Source organism: Drosophila obscura, unplaced genomic scaffold (assembly GCF_018151105.1).
Source record: "Drosophila obscura isolate BZ-5 IFL unplaced genomic scaffold, ASM1815110v1 contig_186, whole genome shotgun sequence".
In the NCBI taxonomy this organism is placed as follows: Eukaryota; Metazoa; Arthropoda; class Insecta; order Diptera; family Drosophilidae; genus Drosophila; species Drosophila obscura.
In genome coordinates, this window is record NW_024542774.1 from 10,985,387 (window position 1) to 11,008,858 (window position 23,472).

At 43.3% G+C, this 23,472-nt stretch overlaps 1 protein-coding gene across 10 annotated transcripts in view; it reads left to right on the forward strand.

Annotated features, from left to right (window-relative positions):
- The window catches only part of LOC111079357 (myosin-9), a 36,284-nt gene extending 14,981 nt beyond the window's left edge, over nt 1–21,303 (forward strand). For 3 of the 10 annotated variants that reach the window (XM_041593315.1, XM_041593316.1, XM_041593321.1), the window contains 15 exons: nt 9,865–9,954; nt 10,026–10,271; nt 10,357–10,845; nt 11,181–11,213; nt 12,134–12,172; nt 12,645–12,761; nt 13,429–13,449; nt 14,868–15,050; nt 15,143–15,463; nt 16,043–16,231; nt 16,571–18,562; nt 18,647–19,089; nt 19,178–19,312; nt 19,383–19,446; nt 19,532–21,303. In XM_041593315.1, coding sequence (XP_041449249.1) covers nt 9,865–9,954; nt 10,026–10,271; nt 10,357–10,845; nt 11,181–11,213; nt 12,134–12,172; nt 12,645–12,761; nt 13,429–13,449; nt 14,868–15,050; nt 15,143–15,463; nt 16,043–16,231; nt 16,571–18,562; nt 18,647–19,089; nt 19,178–19,312; nt 19,383–19,446; nt 19,532–19,567 — 4,398 coding nt within the window. In that variant the 3' untranslated portion in view covers nt 19,568–21,303. Of the gene's footprint in view, nt 1–5,250; nt 6,655–9,864; nt 9,955–10,025; nt 10,272–10,356; nt 10,852–11,180; nt 11,214–12,133; nt 12,173–12,644; nt 12,762–13,428; nt 13,450–14,867; nt 15,051–15,142; nt 15,464–16,042; nt 16,232–16,570; nt 18,563–18,646; nt 19,090–19,177; nt 19,313–19,382; nt 19,447–19,531 lie in introns of all 10 variants that reach the window. The other 7 variants (XM_041593312.1, XM_041593313.1, XM_041593314.1 and 4 more) reach the window with 6 other exon arrangements.
- The last annotated feature ends 2,169 nt before the right edge of the window (nt 21,304–23,472 follow it).

Below are 23,472 nucleotides of genomic sequence, written 5' to 3' on the forward strand. Positions count from 1 at the left end.
CCTAACATAAGCAAAATGACAGAGGAAACAGAGAGAAAGAGAGAGTGAGAGAGAGGGAAAGCATTTCAGCACCATCACGCAAAAACAAATAAAACTGTAAACTTTCTTCTGTTTTCTCTGTCTTTTGTGGCCTCGAGCGGCAAATTAAATTCCGCACACACTCACACCGCCAATACATACACTCGCCAACACAAACACATAACCACGCAAACACAACTGACATTTGGCAGCGAAGCGCATTGCCTTCTTTTCTGCGTAATTAGTGAAATTCGGCAACAGGGCGAACTTATAGGGAGTGCGAGAGAGAGGCGGGGAGAGGTATCACCACCGACAGCAAGTGCAGACAGGCGCACACACGAACCCGAACACCAACGAACAGCAGACCCCCATTGAAACCCACGCCCCTGCAATAGAACCCTTTTCATCTGCTCATTAGCAGAAGAGCCTACCGAAATTCATAAAGAGTGAAATGAGGGCCAGGGACAGGGACAGGGGACAGGACAGCATGGGACAGAACAGGACGGTGCGGGACAGGGATGCACTTCATAAATGTCACTTGAAATACATTTCCATCAGGGGCACGTGCGTGAAGCACAAAAAAAAAGATGGGACAATGACAGCTACCGAGCAGACGACTGACAGGAGACAATAGGGAAAAGGACTCGACTCGACTCGGACTAGGACTGGGACTAGGACTATGAGTCGTCCTCGTCTCCGTCGTCTGGCCTTGCACACGCTCGCACGAGAGAAACGTGATGATTTGTCATGATTACTGGGCGGGAATGGGTGCAGATGCAGATGCTCATCCCAGTCTCATCGCCTGCTTTGTTTGTGCTCTGTCATGTTTTCACATGTCAATGTCGAGCGGGGACACAGTATCTGCCCCGCCCTCCACAGTCCTACAGCTCTCACTGTCTCTTTACCGTGCAGACAGTCATTAAACTGAAAATTGTTCTTCTTTTCTTTTTTAAGAGCTTTTGCTGTGCGTTGCCTTTGCTTCGTTTTGCAATATCCATTTTATGTGTTTATTTTAAAATTTTTATGATTTTCGCTGGGCACGCAACAACATAAAAATAGCCCCAGAGCCAACAGAGCCACCAGAGCCAACAGAGCCAACAGAGCCACCAGAGCCAGCAGAGCCGAAGGAAGGCAGTAACTACCACTCTGTTACATGTATTTTCCCCACTTAACACACTTACACATACATTCTCAGCTTTTGGCTTTTGCTTTTGCCTCTTACTTGTGTTTTGTTGTTGTTGCCTCTTCTCTTATAGTCTCACTCGCTCTTTCACTCTCTATTTTTTTTCCTCCAGTTGCCACTATTGTAGTCTCTATTCAAGCACACACAAACACACACACACACATGACATACACATACGTAACCTTGTAACCAAAATACTGTTATTTCGGTCCGCAATTTCGAAGTGTATGTGCTTGTGTTTGTGAGTGTGGGTGTGGATGTGGATGTGGGTGGGTGAGCCAAAGTTCTTGGCATTATTTTAAGTGTGTTGCTCACCTGCGCCAGCTCTCTCTCTCTCTCGACTTGGCATTATTTTCCCAATTTGTATTTAAATATCTTGGCTTTTCCTTTGATATTGTATACACATACTAAATGTATTAACAATGCGTTTGCCTCTAAGTAGTTTTTCGTAAACGTACCTCCCCATTTAATAGCTGAACCCTACATATGTATGTATGTATATGTATCTCCCCTAGTTGCGATCACATTTTTAAGTTCAGTTCCGCTTAAATATTTTCAATTGTTATTTTTAAATCACTCCACTACACACACTCCCACTCAAACAAATGCCCAAACACTCACACACACACACACACAATGTTTGTTCTGCGTTAAACTTAGCATTTTGAACGGTACGCTGTTTTTTGAATTCCTCTTTCTTACTGTTTTTACATAATCAAAAAGTAATATATAACATTTAACCAAAAAAACCAACACCAACAAAGAGCAAATCAAAGATGAAACAAATAAAAAAGAAAATAGAAAGAATATGAACATCCATGCAATGCAGAAACAATCAGATAATAATTAACAAACCATTAGTGAATTGTGATCCTATTTAGCATACAAGAATAATTCTTTTGTCATTTTATTGCCAAAAGATGCTGATGATTTTTTCACGAAACTTATCGATTGTAATGGCTCCAATAATTGGCACTTTTATCGAAGAAAATGAACTAAACAAAAAAAATACAAACACTTTCAAACGTCACAAAAAAAAAAGGATTAATCCTGAACCAAAAATAAAACCAAATCAAAAACTCAATTAATAAATGCAAAATATATTTGTTTTCAGAATTGATCATTTTTAATTACATTTAAAAACATATATTTTGTTGTTGTTCTAAAAGCAATCACCAAAAAAAAAAAAAAGGAAAGAGTAGAGAAGAAACGCAATAGCAAAACATAAAAAAAAAAGAATTTGTTTACCAAGAATTAAAACAAAAAACGTATGCAACTATTTACAATATGCTTTTGTAATATTTTCGCACTGAAACCAAATCAACAAAAAAAAAAAAATATATCAACATAAAATCAATATAAAAAGTAATAACAAATCGAGAAGAGGAAGAGTAAAACGGGCAAGAAGAAGAAGAAGAAGGCGATGAAAGGAAAATCGATCGATTCCAAGGCGATTCCAAAGCGAAAGCGAAAGCCAAAGCAAGACTTTCATTTACTGACAACTCTTTGACGATAAAATGATAAAACAATTACGACGTGTATATACCATACATATATATATCCACAATATACTCCTCCAGCCTCTATTTCTATCTATCTCTCTCTTTCTCTCTCTCTGTCTCTGTCTGTCCCCACTCTGTCTCTGTCTCTACCACTCTCTGTCGCTCTTTGTACATACTTATATATATATGTTGCATATATTACTAGCAAGTATGTCCTTTTTGATATATATATATATACATATATATATGTACATGCATATATATACATATTGCGTTACTCTGCTTACCAGAGTCTCTCTGCTTCGACAGACCGAGACGCAGCTCCTGAGCTTCCAAGAGCATCCCAAGCCCCCCCCACCAAAAGCCCTGCCCAAACAGAAAATCTTGTACGGAAGGAAGCCTGTTGCCGTGTCGTTGCACCCCACACTAACACATGCATATAGATATAGATATGTTTATGTACATGTGTATCCGTATGTATATGTATATGTGTGTGGTATATGTGTTTGTGTATGATATATTACTTTTTGATTTTTGTAAATATCGAAAAATATCTATAAAAGAAATGTTGACCGGAACCACTCGAACCCGTTCCAACCGAATCTAACAGATCTCACACACACACAAACACACAACGTAACGCAACACTTCTCCAAGATGGCATTCTAACAGCACACACACACACACACACACCTCCAAGCCCTTCTCACATATACACAAACACTGATAATACACACACACAAACACAAACAAACACAATTTGTATTTCAATTGAAAGGAAAGTGAAATGAAACGAAATGAAATGAAGAGAAAGAAACCACAAAAGAAGATACTCTGCTCTGTCTGTCACATTAACTTGCGCTCTGTCTTTCTCTTTCTAAGTCTATGTAATAAAACTCTAACTGTCTATGTCACACCACACACTCTCTCGCTCTCTCTGTCTCTCTATCTCTCTATCTCTACATATCTCTATCCCTCTCACTGTCTGTCTAAACAAGTACTACTACTACTACTACTACTACTCCTCCTACTACTACTATATGAATAAAATATTTTGTTTGTTTTCTACAACCGAACACCGAAACAAAAACAAATACAAATACAAATACTACAAAAAACCAACAACAACAACCAAATCAATTATTTAACAAATATACTTTTGCACGTTATTTCTATAATGCATCTGAACTATATATTGTTATACGTAAATTTATGTTTCTTTTCTGCGTACAAACAAAATACCGAAAGAAAAATACATACATACATGCCCCATACATGTAAACCAAACAATAAAAAACCCTCCCCTTTCCCCAGAAATATACTAAATCGAATATTGAAAGTTGAGAAGAATTCTAACTAATACGAAATCAGAATCCGAGTTGCATTTGTATGCCACGTTGATCATACGAGTCGACAATAAAGAAATATATAGAGAAGCATCGACACGCACACAAACAAAAACACATACAGGGACACACACAAACACACCTACACTTACTGCAATCCACACATAAATAGCTACGAAAAGAACACACACAAAAACAAAAAGAAGAAAAAAACAGCCTGCGACAGCCTCGTGCCTGTCAAGCGAGTGACACACATTTCATGTTGCGCCTCTACCACGACCCACACACACTACCCCCCCGCCCAACCGAAACACTTCACACACATACACAAACACACGGACATCACACACAACACAACACCACACACCCGGCCCCGCCCTTGTTGAACCTTTTTTGGGTGCTAACAAGAGCCCGTTGAAAGCGGCTCAGAACTAACTATAACTATATAACCATAAACGAAAACGAAAACCGAAAGATAACCCAAATGGAAGAGAACTAGAAACCAGAAACCAAAAACCAGATACCAGATACCAGATACAGAAACCAGAACCGAATTCACAATCCATCAATCATTGATCAAAAATCTCATTCTATTACAAAACCCTATTGTAAATTAAGCGCAGAAAGTGTAAAACCAATAAGAAAGCAGACAAAAACTTGCAGAAAAACAACAAAAATAATAATAATAATAATAATTAATAATAATTAATGATTAAACAACAAAAGAAAAGAAACGAAAAACCGAACCAAAAATTAATCAAACAAACGTTCAAATATGGGGCCAAGATAGTCCGTAAGTGTTCGGGCTAAGATCGCTTTGGTTATGTTAAATGTAATCCTATTCAATGATATACATACATATAGATATAAACTCCTACAATACATATATACGTATATATATATATATCTAGCTAATGTTTGTTAACCATGATCATGATCCACACAAAACCAAAAACCAAAAAAAAAAACGCGAGCCGTGAGAGATACGATCTCAGATACAGATAAAGATACAGCAACGAATACGGCTGAAATGAGCAATGCTAATGCTAAAATACACCAAACGAAACTACTATAACCCAACTATAACAGTCCCAGAGAGATCTGGGGACCGAACACAGCTACAAACAACAGAAACAACAACAACAACGTTTCAGTTACAGTTACAGTTACAGCAACAAACATTTGAAATCGCCCATTTCAGATGTACAATAACTACACGGGCGTCAGCGGATGCAGCCCCCCACTGCCAGACATTATCGGACAATATTACGGACCGCCTGCACACGCATACGGCCCTGGCCCTGGAAACGGCTATGGTAACGCGTACGATCTGTACGGACCCTCCACATCGTCGGGAGGATATTTATATGATCCGGGCGCAGCTGCTGCTGCAGCCGCCGCTGCCCAGATCTACGGCCAGAGCCAGACCTCGCCCATACGCCGGAGGCGGTACAGCATCGCCGGACTGCCCTCGGCCACCATGTATAACGACGTGTACGGCTACCCAGCACCGCCACAGCACCAGACAAGCTCCTCGAACATCGTCAACCTGCTGAACGAGGCCCACAAGTCGATATCGCGCTCCTCCCAGATACTCAATCTCACGAACCAGGCGCGCCAGTTGGGCCAACTGGTGACCACTCCCCTTGGGGTTTGTGGCGGCCGGGTAGTTTCCAGCTACCCCACCCTGCACCCTGGCGATACCTCGCCACCGTACCTCAACGACAACCTGATGCAAATGTCCACGAGCTTCTCCTCCCAACCGAACATGTATTTCCAGCCGCAGCCACAGCAGGCGCCGCTACCCACGCAGCTGACGGCTGCCCAGAGCGCCGCTGCAGCGGCTGCGCGCCTGAGGCCCGCGTACTCCGTCACCAACCTGGTGTCGGGGTATCCGGGCTCTGCGGGCCTGGGCATGGGGATGGGAATGGGAGTGGGAGTGGGGGGAGGCTGCAAGTATGGAATGACGGGCTACGCGAATCCCTATCAGAGTGAGATGCAATCCGGCTACGGAGGACTGGGCCTGGGACTGGGCCTGGGGCCGTTCCAGCAGCGGCAGCTCATGTCACACTCCCTGCACGCCTCCAACCCCGCCATCTCACAGTACTATCAGCAGCAGCATCAGCCGTCGGCCAGCTCTGCCGCGGCCCTGGCCTACAATCTGCAGCAGCAGTTCGCCGGAAGCCATCATTACGGGAGCGGGGGCCAACCGCCGCTGGGACACTCGCACATCCAGGCCTCGGTGCAGCAGCAGATGCATCCGCAGTACCAGTACCACGTGCACCAGCACCAGAACCACCTGCAGACCCACCCCCTGGCGTCGCTGGCCAATACGAGTGGACCGTTCGGAGGGACTCTGGCCAGCAGTGCCAGGGACGCGGTCACCGGAGCCGCCTACGATGGACTGCATCACTCGCATCCGCATCACTCGCATTCGCATCTGCATCCGCACTCGCATCACTCCTCGCATAACCATCACTCGGCATATCCGCACTCGCTATCGCACCATCAGCAGCAGCCGCATCAACAGCATCATCACCACCATCTGCCATACTCAAAACTAGACTTAGATTATCCGAAACTGCCGCAAGAGCATAAGCGACAAGTAAGTTTTAAATTTGACACAGATACGCTATCCCTAGACTCCTAAGCGACCCCGAATGTCCGAAACTGAAACCAAATTCGAGTTCCAATTCGAAATTACCCCCCAAAAAAAACCCCAAAATGAAGCATCAAAATTCGACTCAATCATCATCATCATCGACATCCACATCCACCCGAGCATCCAATAATAATAATAATAACAATCAGAAAACGCATCGAAGGCAAAGAAAAACCGAAACTAATTGGAAGGAGCATCTATCTATATACGTATTACGTACGTGTGTATATGGGCTTATATAGATAGCGCCCCAAACTGCATTTAACGCTTTCCTCTACATTACGTACTCTCCAGTAAACCATCTGGTAAACCATCTGTAGTGAACGGTTCCCGAGTGGGGAGAAGAAAGAAAACACCAAAGTATTATACATACAATACCTATATAAATATACACCATACCCTATAAAATATACAATATACAATTATGATAATAATTCGGAATATTCTTAGTAGAATTATAGGCTAAGAAGCTAAGGGAAGGGAAGCTACGGATAACTATTGTTTCATGTGCCATTTTAATGTAGAAACAAAGGAGAATGAAACTTACATTTAAAATTACTTTCTACATATTAAAAAATCGCAATTCTGATTTGGGTTATTTGCATAGAGCACTCAGGGCAAAACTTTTCAGAAAAGAGTAATACGATGAGGATTTTTTTTTTTTTTTGTTATTTCTGGAAAATTGTAGAACCTTGCTCTTGACTCTCAAAGGTAAAAAAGACTGTATATAAAACGAAATGAGATTTACTCGCAAATAAACAACAATTTAAATATACAAACAAACAAATAAAAAGAGAATGAAAATGAAAATGAAGCAACATGAAATTTACTTTAAACTTGTGAAAGTTGCAAATTTTGCGCGAGCTAACGAAAATAAATATTTAAACATTATTAAATCAAAACCTATAGAGTAACTCGTACTTAGTATGGAAATTCAAGAACTTAGAAAATTGTTAGTGCGATACCGACACACACACATACACACACAGACACACACTCGAACTATCTATAAGAAAGTAATCGTAAAGTAAACCCAAAGAAACGAAACGAAACCTTGCCTGGTTCTAGTTCTAGTTCTAGCAATCCCAGCCAGGCAGGCATGGGCAAGTACCTCCTATACCCAACCTACTAACTACCTATAACCAGAAACTATAACCTTACACTAAACTTCCTCTCTATCTTAATAGATATGTAAATTGTTTAACTTAACAGATCTTTCTACCGCTTCCTCTTGCTACTCCTTAGTTCTGACTTCCTAATGCCTTCCCCAGCAAAAGCAGAAACAGCAAAAGTTATAGACGAACGTACGAACGAAAGAACGAACTAGTGTGTGATTAGCAATGAAGGTCAATTATGTGTATAAAGATACAAATTTATATGTATGTGAAATCTATGTAGATCGATTCCGATTCGGATTCCGGTTCGGAATTAGTTTTTTGTCTGTCCGAGACAGCAACAGCTACAGCTACAGCAAAAGCAAAAGTGAAACGGAGAAGCATTCAAAATGTGTCTATGCAAATATTATATTGTATTATTAATACATACATACATACTCGTATATGTACTTGATCTCTACTAGTGTTGGTATTTCGTATTCGAAGAATCGCTTTTTGATACCCTCATCTAATCTATCGATTTTTAGTATCATTGTTAGGATGCTTTTCCCCCCATTTGATTTTTTCGTTTTTCTTTGCTGGCTTTCAAAATCGAAAATTTATACCTAGAAATTTCTCAAAGAAAGTAAAAATTCTTGTTAAAGTAGTGGTTAAATTATACATACATATACATATATATACATATGTATGTGTGTATATACAGAGACACAAAAACAAAATAAAAAATTTGGATTTATTTTTCCTAGTTGTATTCGTAGTTGTAGTTCCAGTCAATGCCCCTAAAAGTATGCAGCCAAGAAAAATCAGAAATGAAAAAACAGAAACAGAAGCAGAAGCAGAAGCAGAAATTGTGTTCATAGATAAAGGCTTTACATACGAGTATATTTATATGTATAACTGAATGATGATAAAAGCTTATCACTAGCCAATGCGGATGAAGAAAGCCATTTCTGTGCGTATAGATAAATAGCTACATAGAAAGATACTGTTACTATCCATTAGAAGATACTTACTATTTATTCTGTTCTCGTGACCTAACCAAACTCGATTGATTCTCTTCTTCGATTAAGTTTGTGATTTGTAACCTCTTTTTTTTCTATCTACAAAGACGACGAACAACCAAAAAACGAGGCATTTGAATATTGATATATATACATACAATATATATATATATATATACATATACAACAATCTATACATAACTCTATATACTTATACTGTATTTGAATAATTATGGTTAATATATTCTGATTAAACGCATATACATTTACGATATGATATGATCCAACGAGACGTACATACTATTTATACAATGATTTAACTGTAAACCTAATTAAGATTGCATTCAGACTTAATTCAACAAGCAAATATTCTCAAAATCTGTTAAACTTAAACTACATTTTAAGCATTATAAAATGGAAACTTTTCGAAAAGCAAACAATAAAATTACATACGAAAATCGAACGTCGAATGTCGGTTATCGAATATCGATGAACGAAGAAATACTAATGAAAATAGTAGTTCAGGAGTGACCACCACACCACCCAACCGCCCCATATCTATCGACCTTTCTCTCATCCCCTACAACCCATTAACCACCCACACACACACACACACACACACTCACACTGATACACACACACACTCGAACTCAGACCTAGAACGGGGGCCAGGAGACCAGCCAGACACACACTCGAAAGTCCACTCTCCACATTATCCACAATGCGTAGGCTTGAACCACGTTACGCTCCATCCCTACGTTCACCCACACTGAATTGCAACAATAACAACAACCACACCACAAGAACAACAACAAGAACAACAACTTTCAGACCAGAACAGGAACACAGAACATAGAACATAAAACAACAACCATCACGTATTTGTAGTCCTGGCTAAGGATCGACCATCCCCAGCCGAGGCACTGAGTGTTACAACAATTTCTGATCTTATATTATCTGTGTACTTTGTCCATTCCATTCCGACCTCCCTCCAACCTGCCTGACAATTTGAAACAAAACCCCAACCCGATCCACAGTTGGACGAATTTCGTCTTGAAATACAAAGAAGGGATCAAGAGATCCTGGCGATGGCGGCCAAAATGAAAACACTGGAGGAGCAGCATCAGGTAAATGAACGCTCGAAGAGGGCCCTCAATCCAGAAAATTGTCGTTTGCACAGTAAAGTAATTCCCGCTAGGACTATCAGCGGCACATAGCGGTGCTCAAGGAGTCGCTATGTGCCAAAGAGGAGCACTACAACATGCTGCATTCGGATGTGGAGGAGATGCGGGCCCGCCTCGAGGAGAAGAATCGCCTGATCGAGAAGAAGACCCAGGGCACCCTGCAGACGGTGCAGGAGCGCAACCGCCTGACCAGCGAGCTGACCGAACTCAAGGATCACATGGACATCAAGGACCGCAAGATCAGTGTGCTGCAGCGCAAGGTTAGGTCGCCCCCATTTAGCCTCCCCAGCACCCCTTAGAACCGAACCCACCTTCAATACGATCCCGCTCCACTCTAATTAACAGATCGAGAACCTGGAGGATCTGCTCAAGGAGAAGGACAACCAGGTGGACATGGCCCGGGCCCGTCTCTCGGCCATGCAGGCCCACCACAGCAGCTCCGAAGGTGCCCTGACCAGCCTCGAGGAAGCCATCGGCGACAAGGAGAAGCAGATGGCCCAGCTGCGCGATCAGCGTGATCGGGCCGAGCACGAGAAGCAGGAGGAACGGGATCTGCACGAGCGTGAGGTGGCCGACTACAAAATCAAGTTGCGCGCCGCCGAGAGCGACGTGGAGAAGCTGCAGACCCGCCTGGAACGGGCCGTCAACGAGCGGGAGAGGCTCGAGATCAAGCTGGAGGCTTCCCAGAGCGAGCTGGGCAAGTCGAAGGCGGAACTCGAGAAGGCCACCTGCGAGATGGGACGAAGCAGCGCCGACTGGGAGTCCACCAAGCAGCGGATCGCCCGCCTCGAACTAGAGAACGAGCGGCTGAAACACGATCTGGAGCGTTCCCAGGTACTCGTGCATTATTGCCAGTTCCCCACGAATATTTAATACCCCCCAAAAAACCAAACCAAACCTATCTTTGTATCTGTATGTGTGTGCTTTGTATATATAATCTAAAGACATGCATAGATAATATCGATAATCAACTATACTATCTACCCATATGTATCTACATATACATGTGTACCCACATCAATATCTACATCAATATCTATATCTATATATCTATCTATATCTGAATATGTATTTACATGTACACGTAACGCATCCCCAACTACCCCAACTACTACAACAAACTACAACTACAACCAACTTAAAACTCACCCAACATAAACCAAATATAGCTGCAGCTAGAAGAACAGACCACACTACACAAAGTAAGATTTAAACGCCAAAATTCCATCTTCCAATTAGCCATAGACTGCATAATATCGTAATTCGTAATTCGTATATCGTATCTGCTCATACCGTTAAGCAGTTCAATAAGCACAACATAATTTTGTATATAACATGCCTAGTGATTACGAACGTTCTGTTATCGAATACCGTGGACTTGAATATCATTATTTTTTGTTTTTATTAATATCATAAATGCGAATATCGTAACTTTAAAACGAGCAAAATCGAATAGCGTAATTATTAATTTACTTATTGCGAATATCGTAATACTGAATATCGTAAAACAGACAATCGAATTTCGAAATAAGTACAGTAAATTTGTAATTATATTTAATTTTGTACCGTGAATACCGTATTTACCGAAATGTGGGCGCTTCGTATATCGTATACGTATATCGCTATTATGCACACTGCAACACCACACATCGCATCTCCTTAACCGTATATCGTATCCACGTATCACGTAACCGACACTCGCGTTGCTCGTAGCAACTTTTGTTTATTTCCCCTTAGTTTTCCTTCGGTTCTTGCACTTAGTGCCAGCAGGCGCAGGCTGACGTTCTCCTTAGTCTTAGTCCCCACCAAAACCCAGATCCGATAAACACCTGACATATTGCACTCTTTTAGATGCTTAGACAGGATTAACCGCACCTTCAGCGTAGCCTCAGTTAGCCTCTGTGTCTGTGCCCATAGCACCCGCCATCCATCGACACCCATCTCGCCTAGTTAGGTTTTGATTTAATCGGTGTGCAGACAAATGAGAGTGTTCCCTGAAAGGGTAAAAATGTTGAATGGCTGCTAAACATGCATAAATATGCATACATACATATATGTATTGTAAGTGCAAACCTATTAAGTCATAAGTATATAAACATTTGTTCGTATCGTACTCTTGCAGAATGTACAAAAGTTAATGTTCGAAACGGGCAAGATATCGGTAAGTCGGCCAAGCTGACCCAGGCTAGCCACAGACTTAGACCCACAGTATGCCATGAAAACTCTTATATCGCATAGAGAACCAAGCGTCAAATGCACACCCAAAGCACACCAAAAGACCAATCAGGAAATACATATGTACATATGCATAGACTATGTACGAGTAGCAGCAAATCCAAAAACCAAAATCCAAAATGCAACAATTATCTCATTGAATCATTCACCATTCACAGCAGCCTCATGGATCGGGTCCATGTCCTCCGTTCTTACGACAGCTAGCCTGCTGGACTCATCCACTATACAAACCATGCATTCTCACCACATCTATGTACATACATAAATATGTATATACTATATTTAATCACATTTGCTAATGCCTTTAAATATGCTTTTGATCGTTGTTTGCACTTGTTACCCCAGCGACTCCGCTCCGGTTGAAATATACTAATTTAAATGTTTCGCGTCTCGTCCAGACATCATTTGGCAGGACAACGATGACCACGTCCCAGGAGCTGGATCGGGCCACAGAGCGAGCCGACAAAGCGGCCGCCGAGCTGCGACGCACCCAAGCCGAGCTGAGAGTCACACAGGTATGGTCCACATAATCGTATTAACTGTATTACGTACATGTTCTATAGTGACAGCCATATGCATAACCGAATGCTCTTTTAGCTAGTCTTACATATTTATATTCGATATATAATTTACATATGAATCGAACTCAGAAACAAATACAAACGCATTGCAATCGAAACTTTCACATGCAACTACTACTATATATGTGTATATATGTACTATTTCTGTGTGCGTGTGCTCTGTTAATGGACTCGTGAAACTCTTGAACAAGCGATGAGGAGAGACCTCACCCCCCACACACACACACACAAACCACAACACAAACACCAAACTCCAGAAGGAACTCCAACTGCCTCTCTATCTATATGCTCTGTCTATCACACCTTCGCTGCATTTGGTGACCCCCGCAAGCCCACAAACACACACACGCACAAGCCACGCCTTGGTGACCCAAACAGATACAGCATTGAAATTGCTAAGCTACGAGTAAAACGGCTACGATTTGAGCTTTTTTTTTTTTTTTCTTTTGCCAAAACCTAACGTGACTGTAACTGTAAATGTAAGCTGTTATTTATTTTTTTTTAACTGTAAACCGTTAGCAAGACACCCCCTTGCCACAATGTATACTAAAACCAATACTCTATCTAAATCGTTGTGCTTCCATTCATTCTCTAAATATAGGGCGAAACTGAAAAACGTTTTGTGAGTAAAACCGCTTCCAAACAAACCAAACAAAACAAAAACAAACAAACAAACAAGTTTTTAGTAAAGCAACTAATCGTAATTGAATTTGAATCTGAATTCAAACTTAAGCTGCATTTAACTATGCCAAAATATATCCAAAAATAATCCAAAGAAAACCCAAAAAGAAAATCCAATAATAGTTGCCCATCTGTCACTTGTTCAATTTAATGTAACTTAAATGCATTGCCTGATATACTAACCTGCCATATACATACATACTTTTACATACATATGTTCGTGTATGTACTTATGTACATGCCTACATATCCACATAGTATGCCTTACATTTATGATAACAATCATAATCACACACTCACCACACACACATTTGTATATTGACCTTGTACAGAAAAAAAAATCATCACCTGAAATTCATCTCTCAGTTCCTTCCCCCGACCGGATACCGGATCCCAGCAAAGTATGAAAAAGTACTCGTATCCCCTGCGCAGATGTTGGTCTGGTCTGGCGAAAATTGTTTGCCTTTGGCATTAATCCCACACACACACACACACACACCACACACCCACACACCAACACACAGACGGATTAAACACTCACACCCAAAGGCATAGCCAGGATGGAGTACGGGTACTACTCGTAGAATGAAAGCCGCAAGACGGAAGCGGAAGGTTGCTTAGCTCTCCTCTCACTCAATTGATTTGGCTGAGCTCCCACTTTCACTCACTCACATACACTCATACACACACACACACACTCCTACGCACACTTTGCCTTACTTTGCTCTCTCACTCGCACTTTCTTTTCTTCCTTAATCACCTACTTTCTTGCTCTCCGTCTCTCGCTCCTCGTACTTTACCAATTGCTTCATCCAAACGCCATTTAGATGCTCCTCCCCTTTATCATCCACAAAGTGTTATCCGAAATATATGTGTACCTGTCAGTCCGTTTGTTCCAATTCTTTTCCCGTGTCTGATCTGATTCCCTTATCCATATGTATTTATCGACTATCATAAACCTCATCCTTATCCAGAAGAGACTGTACCTTTGCCTACCATCCTTTGTCCACTGTCTATAGTTTGCTCGCTTCTTGTGCTCTCTCCCACTCGCTCGTTCTGTCTATCTCTCTCTCGCAGCATAAATTGATCGCTCGCTAGACGTTGTAATCGTGTTATTAATCGTTATCGTATCTTAATCAATCGCTATCGTATTTGTTGTTCACCTTAGCCTTTGTTTTATGTCTACTAATCTGTCAGTCAGTCAGTCAGTCAAGTCAGTCATTTAAGAACCTTCCTCATTTGGTTGCCTGTAAATAATATCCGTTATCCAACCCTCCAATCTACCCCAAAACTACATCGACAACAACAACAACAATGTGTAAAACACCAATGAACCCAACCCAACGATCAATCGAACAGTCGGATGCGGAACGGGCACGTGAAGAGGGCGCCGCCCTTCAGGAGAAGCTGGAAAAGAGTCAGGGCGAGGTGTATCGGCTGAAAGCGAAGCTGGAAAACGCTCAGGGCGAACAGGAGAGTCTGCGCCAGGAGCTGGAGAAGGCGCAGAGCGGCGTCTCGCGGATCCATGCCGATCGCGATCGGGTAGGCAAAACAGTCTAGCTATAGCTAACCATCCTCCCCCTTCCTCCTGAACCCAACACACTCACGTTCACTGCCCAAAATCCATTGCCTAGGCCTTCTCCGAGGTTGAAAAGATCAAGGAGGAGATGGAGCGCACCCAGGCCACGCTGGGCAAGGCGCAGCTCCAGCACGAGAAGCTGCAGAACTCACTGGACAAGGCCCAGAACGAGGTCGACCATCTGCAGGACAAGCTGGACAAGGCGTGCACCGAGAACCGTCGCCTGGTACTCGAGAAGGAGAAGCTCACCTACGACTACGACAACCTGCAATCGCAGCTGGACAAGGCTCTGGGACAGGCGGCGCGTGTGCAGAAGGAGCGTGAGACCCTCACTCTGGACACTGATCGCATCCGGGAGAAATTGGAGAAGACTCAGGTATGCCCGTATCCCTGTCCTTCCACCTCATCCCACCACATCAAACCACTCTACCACACTACTCGTACGCGCATCTTGGAAGGTACTCTAAGAGGCATAGACCTAGCTTATCTGTGATTGTGATCGTAAATCTGTTGTGCTAAAACCCAGACTACTAATTACCCCTACAGACTATAGACTATTCTGAGCTACGGTTGCCAAAGTGCCAAAATTTATATTTTAAGGTTTTATATTTTCTCATGGCATTGGCATCCGTGCTCTGGGCACACTCAACACTAACCGAACACACACACACTCCTAGATTGATTGGTGTCTGATTTGTTGTGAACGTAACCCTATCTCGCTTAACTCTCTGATACCTGATAACTGACATTTACTACTACCATACCATACATATAACCCGCTGTGTACATGCATACCTATACATGAATATCTCTCCCCCTATCCGTATATACCAATATATCTACGTATGCGTAACTATTTTTCAACTGTCCCACAAACCCACCGACAACCCACTCACACTCGTTAAAATAAAACAAACAAAAACAAAAACCTTCCGCCACTTGGAAAATGGAACAGATGCATCTGGCACGCATCCAGAAGGAGCGGGATCAATTTTCAGACGAGCTGGAAACGCTCAAGGAGCGCTCGGAGTCCTCACAGACGCTGCTCATGAAGGCCGCTCGCGATCGGGAGGCGATGCAAACGGATCTGGAGGTGCTTAAGGAGCGCTACGAGAAGTCGCATGCCATACAGCAGAAACTCCAGGTAATTGCTACACCCCCAACCCGAAAACCAGATGAAGTTACACCAAACCCAGCCAGCCGAAAGAAAGGTATCCCCGATCAAATTATACCCCACAAAACCCCCCACAAAATTGGCTCTATCTAAACTCCACCTATGCCCTACATAACTACATACATATATATATGAATTGTCTATGCTGCATACTAACTAACTATCGAAAAATGCATGAGAACTGAAACTGAACCACCAGTGAAATTGGCTGTTTGTATATCTGTAGCTTACACTGCTTGGAGGCAATCCAACCCATCCAAGGCTGCGGCCACTCATTGAATCTCTTCTCCTCGTTGTGTGTGCTTTCAGATGGAGCGGGACGATGCCGTGACCGAGGTGGAGATACTCAAGGAGAAGCTGGACAAGGCACTGTACGCAAGTCAGAAGCTGATCGACGAGAAGGACACCTCGAACAAGGAGTTCGAGAAGATGCTGGAGAAGTACGATCGCGCCCAGAACGAGATCTACCGACTCCAATCGCGTTGCGACACCGCCGAGGCGGATCGAGCCCGCCTGGAGGTAGAGGCGGAACGATCGGGTCTGGCCGCCAGCAAGGCCCGTGAGGATCTGCGCAAACTCCAGGACGAGAGCACGCGGCTGCAGGAGGCCTGCGATCGGGCGGCACTGCAGCTGAGCCGAGCCAAGGAGTGCGAGGACAATGCACGCGGCGAACTGGAGCACCACCGGGATCGCTTCGACAAGATGCAGACGGACATCCGCCGCGCCCAAGGCGAGAAGGAACACTTCCAGTCGGAGCTGGAGCGCGTCACCTACGAGCTGGAACGGGCGCATGCCGCCCAAACCAAAGCGGGCGCCAGCGTGGAGGCTGCCAAGGAGGAGGCAGCCCACTACGCAGTGGAGCTAGAGAAGATGCGCGACCGATACGAGAAGAGCCAGGTGGAGCTGCGAAAGCTGCAGGACGTGGACACCTTTGGGCGCGAGACGCGACGCCTCAAGGAGGAGAACGAGCGGCTGCGCGAGAAGCTGGACAAGACGCTCATGGAGCTGGAGACGATCCGCGGAAAGTCGCAGTACGAGTCGGAGTCGTTTGAGAAGTACAAGGACAAGTACGACAAGATCGAGAACGAGATCCAGAACATGGAGTCGAAGCTGCACGAGACCAGCCTGCAGCTGGAGCTCTCCAAGGGAGAGGTGGCCAAGCTGCTGGCCAATCAGGACAAGCAGCGCTCGGAGCTGGAACGGGCGCACATCGAGCGCGAGAAGGCGCGGGACAAGCACGAGAAGCTGCTGAAGGAGGTCGATCGTTTGCGCCTACAACAGTCCTCGGTGAGCCCCGGCGATCCGGTTCGCTCCTCCGCCTCCACCTCGGGGTTGTCGGCGGGCGAGAGGCAAGAGATCGACCGGCTGCGCGATCGCCTCGAGAAGGCGCTGCAGTCGCGCGATGCCACCGAACTGGAGGCCGGTCGCCTGGCCAAGGAACTGGAGAAGGCGCAAATGCATCTGGCCAAGCAGCAGGAGAACACCGAGTCCACGCGCATCGAGTTCGAGCGCATGGGCGCGGAGCTGGGACGCCTCCACGATCGGCTCGAGAAGTCCGAGTCGGAGAAGGAGTCGCTCCGCCAGGCCAGCCGCAGCAGCGGAGGCGCAGCTGGAGGCGCTGCTGCTGCCGCCCATCCCCAGCTGGAGAAGCACGTGCAGAAGCTGGAGACCGATATCAAGCAACTGGCCATGGAGCGGGAGCAACTCGTCCTGCAGCTGGAGAAGAGCCAGGAGATCCTCATGAACTTCCAGAAGGAACTGCAGAACGCCGAGGCGGAGCTACAAAAGACGCGCGAGGAGAACCGAAAGCTGCGAAACGGCCAGCAGGTGCCACCGGCAGCCCCCGCCGAAATTCAGGCCATGCAGAAGGAGATCCAAGCGCTCCAGCAGAAGCTGCAAGAGTCGGAGCGAGCTCTGGCCGCGGCAGGACCACAGCAGGCGGCGGCGGCAGCAGCGGCAGCGGGCGCCAGACCCGAGGAGATCGAACAGTGGCGCAAGGTTATCGAGCAGGAGAAGGGACGCGCGGACATGGCCGACAAAGCCGCCCAGGAAATGCACAAGCGCATCCAGTTAATGGACCAACACATCAAGGATCAGCACGCCCAGATGCAGAAGATGCAGCAGCAGATGCAGCAACAGGCGGCACAGCAGCAACAGACGGCGGCAGGTGCCGCAGCCGGAGCCGGTGTCGATGCCAAGGAGCTTGAGAAGGTCCGAACCGAGCTCCAAGCCGCCTGCACCGAGAGGGATCGCTTCCAACAACAGCTGGAATTGTTGGTCCAGGAACTCGAAAAGAGTCAGGTGAGTGCAAACGATCCTCAACGGGGTTTCACCAATAATCTTCAAGCTAATCAAACAAAATCCATCCCCTTAAATTCATGGCAGCTCTCGAATCAGGAGCAGGCCAAGCAATTGCAGAACTCACAGCAGCAGGTGCAACAGTTGCAGCAACAGATTCAGACGCTGCAGCAGCAGATGCAACAACTGCAGCAGGCTGGCAGTGCCGGGGCAGCTGCCACGGATGTGCAGCGCCAGCAGCTGGAGCAGCAGCAGAAGCAGCTGGAGGAGGTGCGCAAGCAGATCGACAACCAGGCCAAGGCCACCGAAGGCGAGCGGAAGATCATCGACGAGCAGCGCAAGCAGATCGAGGCCAAGCGCAAGGACATCGAGGATAAGGAGAAAAAGATGTCCGATTTCGATGTGCAGCTCCGCAAGCGCAAGGAGCAGATGGACCAGCTGGAGAAATCCCTCCAGACGCAGGGCGGCGGCGCAGCGGCCGCCGGCGAGCTCAACAAGAAGCTCATGGACACGCAACGGCAACTGGAAGCGTAAGCTATCAGCTTTGCTCTCACTGAGAGTTCTCATTCATTTATTCATTCATTATCTCTTTTGCTTTGTGTCCTTTGCCCCCTTTAGGTGCGTGAAGGAGCTGCAGAACACAAAGGAGGAGCACAAGAAGGCGGCAACAGAAACGGAGCGTTTGCTGCAATTGGTACAAATGTCGCAGGAGGAGCAGAATGCCAAGGAAAAGACCATCATGGATTTGCAACAGTGAGTAGATCAAATCAAACAGAGAGAATAGAACAATCGTAAGCTTATTATCTTCCCCGTTCCGTTTTAGAGCATTAAAGATCGCTCAAGCCAAAGTAAAACAAGCACAAACGCAACAACAGCAGCAGCAGGATGTAAGTTCTCTTTAGCTCTCTCTTCCACTTGAACGTTCAACAAAGTTAAGCCCTCGTTTCCTTTTCTCTCTCTCTCTTTCCATAGGCTGGGCCAGCTGGCTTCTTGAAGAGCTTTTTCTAAACAAACAAGAAAAACCAACAAGCCCCCACACACCCACAGCTACATATGCAGATGCAGATATTTACCTAATACGATACGATAAACGAGAAGAACAAAAGCAAAAAGAAAATATACCAAAAGCACTGTCTACTATTTTGTATACTACCGATGCCAGATACTTATACCAACTACATAAATACCTACATAAATATGCAGCAGTATTTCTATGTACAACTCTCACATATAACACACACCACACCACCACCACACCCACACATTTGTAAATGACACTATGTAAATGCGAAATGAAAATGCAAAATGCAAATTATTTGATATATTTATGTGTATGTAAAATTAGGTTGCCGCTATACTCAAATTATGGATGCATTTAAATGTCAGCAGCAGCTCGCTCGTAAAGCTTAATTTTTCTCGAACTTTCTAAACTCTCTCTCTATCTCTCTCACTAACTCTCTCTCTCGATCCTTTTTCGAACTCAACTTAATGTTTACCGTTAGGCAACCACACACAACCTTGTCTCTCTCTTTCTCTCTGTATTTCTATAAAAACCACACCCAAACCAGAGCTTTCTGTCCAACACTTTCTCTCTGTCGTTACTGTAAAAGCTCAGGAACGTGACTACGCTACGTCTAGACTCTAGAGGCTAGACACCCACCACTCAAGCCCTGCATTAGCCATTGGTCTCCCAAGTGCGCGAATGTGATTCACAAGGGGAAGGAAACAAAAGAGAAGATAATTGACAAATACGAGTACGAGTTATCATAACTAATTTAATAAACTGTCAAAGTATAAGATGTATCTGATATGCTAGCCTCTGTTATAGTTAGTAAAACATTAACCAGTTCACTTTCCACACACATTCCACACACTGTACATAATGCATTGACATCCATCGTAGCCTAAATCATACAATACAACAAGGAGAAGAGAAGAGTATTGATGCAGAATATACAAATACCATATGTAGAGCAATAAATTATACAACAAAGATAATACAGATATGATATAGATATTGGGTACCATATATTATGTACTGTACTATACATGTATATTGTAGTTACATGGATTGCTATTACAAATTCTATTTAGGCGTGTACCAAAGAACTATACAGATCCAGTGGGGACGGACAAAGAATAAGCAGAACTTAAAGAGAGAATTAATACCTATAAATCGTAAAAATTAATATGTATAACACCGATAATAATAAACTCCGTTAAACGTTACGAGTACCATTGTACCAACACAATTTACAATGTATACTTATTTTCCATTAAATCAATCACACGCCACAACAAGAATACAACTCCCAACTAGTTGATCTAGTTAGTCGTACACAAGCTTTACTTTTGTCAGCTGTGAATCTGCATTAAATATCCGCACATACTCGAACTCGTAGCAGATATAGGAGATTCCAGTGCCAGTCTAGTCCAAAAGTCCCTCGTACATATTTCGTCTAGATGGAGTGCAGAAAGTGTTATCAATAAATGTTATCGATCATATATGACCTCTATATATGATATATAAATATAAATAATCATTTTATACGATACCTTATACCATAGAGAACATATTCAGCATTTTGATTTGTTTGGCCCACACTCACCGCCCTACGCCCTTATAATTTGCATATCCAAAATGTAGCTGAGACGAAAAAAGTAAAGAATGAACACTGAATGTAGAGAGAAGAGCATGGAGCGGGGAACAGAAGGGAATGGAGAATGACGGAATAATCACTGCCAATGTAAAGCAAGAATAAGGAAAGAGAGGTACATAGATACTCGTAGTTGGAAGTCGGTGTATTCATAGGCTATTTAAATTAGATTATCAGTTAAGTTCGGCTACGATACAGACCCAAAACCATGACATTCAGCAAAAGACGAAGCAAAAACACAACACAATCATATCATAGAAACCTATATCATACCCAAAATAAAGAAGAAGAAGATAACGATGAAAATTTGTAACGCTTTCAAATATCCTCGAAATATCCTCCTCTTACCACACAGAATGCAGAATAGAGATCAAAAGAAAGCTATAGAGTTATTTAACTCTCACTGGAGAATCCTATGCGAACTCCTCCCACAACCAATTACCAATTAGATAATCGATTAATGACCAAGTAAATTATGATAGAACATTCTGTAGCATTCGTTGCTTTGACCTTAGTTCCGCTTACATAGCATCGATAGCATTTGTGTATATAAGTAGCCCCAACCAGCAACCACAACCTCTTTCTCCACCGTCATAGTTCTTTGGCTTGGAACGACGGGTAAAATCGGAGTTGTAGAGTTCAAAATTAATACCCTACACGAGTTCGCAAGTCAAGTAATTGTTTAGAAGATTGAGCAGTTCGTTATTTCCCACCACCCCTCCTTTGAAAGCCGAGAGCAGAGCCCAAGCTGGCTTGGCAATTGTGTACATACGTGTGTAGTTATGTAAGCATAACAGAAACTGTATAATATATGAAAACTACCTATATGCAATAAACTGCAATCAGAATTCAATACACAAGATATTTGACAAACAAGAACAATTATCTATCGACAAATCAAACTTTGACAAAACACTCATACACAACGTTGACAATATAACCAACCCACACACACACACAAGCACACAAACAACACACATACAAACACACAGTGAAAAGACACCCCACAGATTACACTAGATAAATCGCTGGATCATCGTTGAATCATTTTGTACGATGCAATAACGCTAAATGGAAGAAGCCAACATATCCAACACAAGATAGCGCTGATCTCATGTCAACTAAAGTTAGAACAAATTTCCTCAATCACTTTCACTTTTTCTTCTTTTCACACCTCTACCACCTACAACCCTACACCTTCGATTTCGAATTCACCTTCGATATAGATTTCCAATTGTAGACGATGAACAGCGAGAGGAAACGTTTGCCTTTATCTACTTAAACTTACCACGTATCGTATTGTTAGCCTAGATAGTTTCAATTATAACAGCAAAAGCAGCAGCAGAAGCAAGAGGAGGAGAACTAACTAACGGTACTATCTACAATATAGTATTTACCGTAAACACTTTAATCATATTATCCCCGCCGTCGTGTACCCTACTTACAAATACAAATACGAGAAAACTAAAGGATAAAAAGAGGAGAACCCAAAAAAACCAAAAGTGGAAAGCTTCAAGAACTTTTTCTATACAAAACTCTAGCAAATATAAATAAAAAGAAACCAAACCAAAAATCTCGAATAATGTAATTTAGCAAATTGTAAACTCAATAAAGGCAACCAAAACAAACACCCAATAAATACGATAAATACTATTAGATAACAAGGGATCGGAACGGACCTGAGACAAATAGGAGAGATCGCAACAAGAGCCACTAAATGAATTTATATAGGAGAAAACTCGTGGTAGAATTAGGGCAAACGATCTCCAGAAAAAAAAAGGAAAAATCCCAGATTAGATCCCATTGTGTACTTCTTTGTACATAGACCTATATATACATACATACATATTTATATTTATGACTAGAGAAAATGCGTAAGATACATAGATGAATATAGGAAGACACATACATACAGATAAATACATATAGATATATTAACATACATATGCATAGCAGAGCGCAAATTATAAAAATACCGCAACATCATCCATCAGAGCCGAACATCGTAGTCAGAGCAGTTAGGTATATTGGCTAGAGAGGAAGCGGCGGAAGAGGGGAAAGGAAACCATAGTCCGAAACCGAAATCTACGAGAGAGCCCAAAAACCAATCCCATGCCGAAAACGAAACTGAAACTAAAAGGGACACCAGATATCCCCAGAGACATGAGAAAGAAGAAAAACCATTTCGTGTAAACATTTTTTTAAACAAGTTTTGGTGATCTACGATATTGGTAATAATTATTGATAAATAAAATA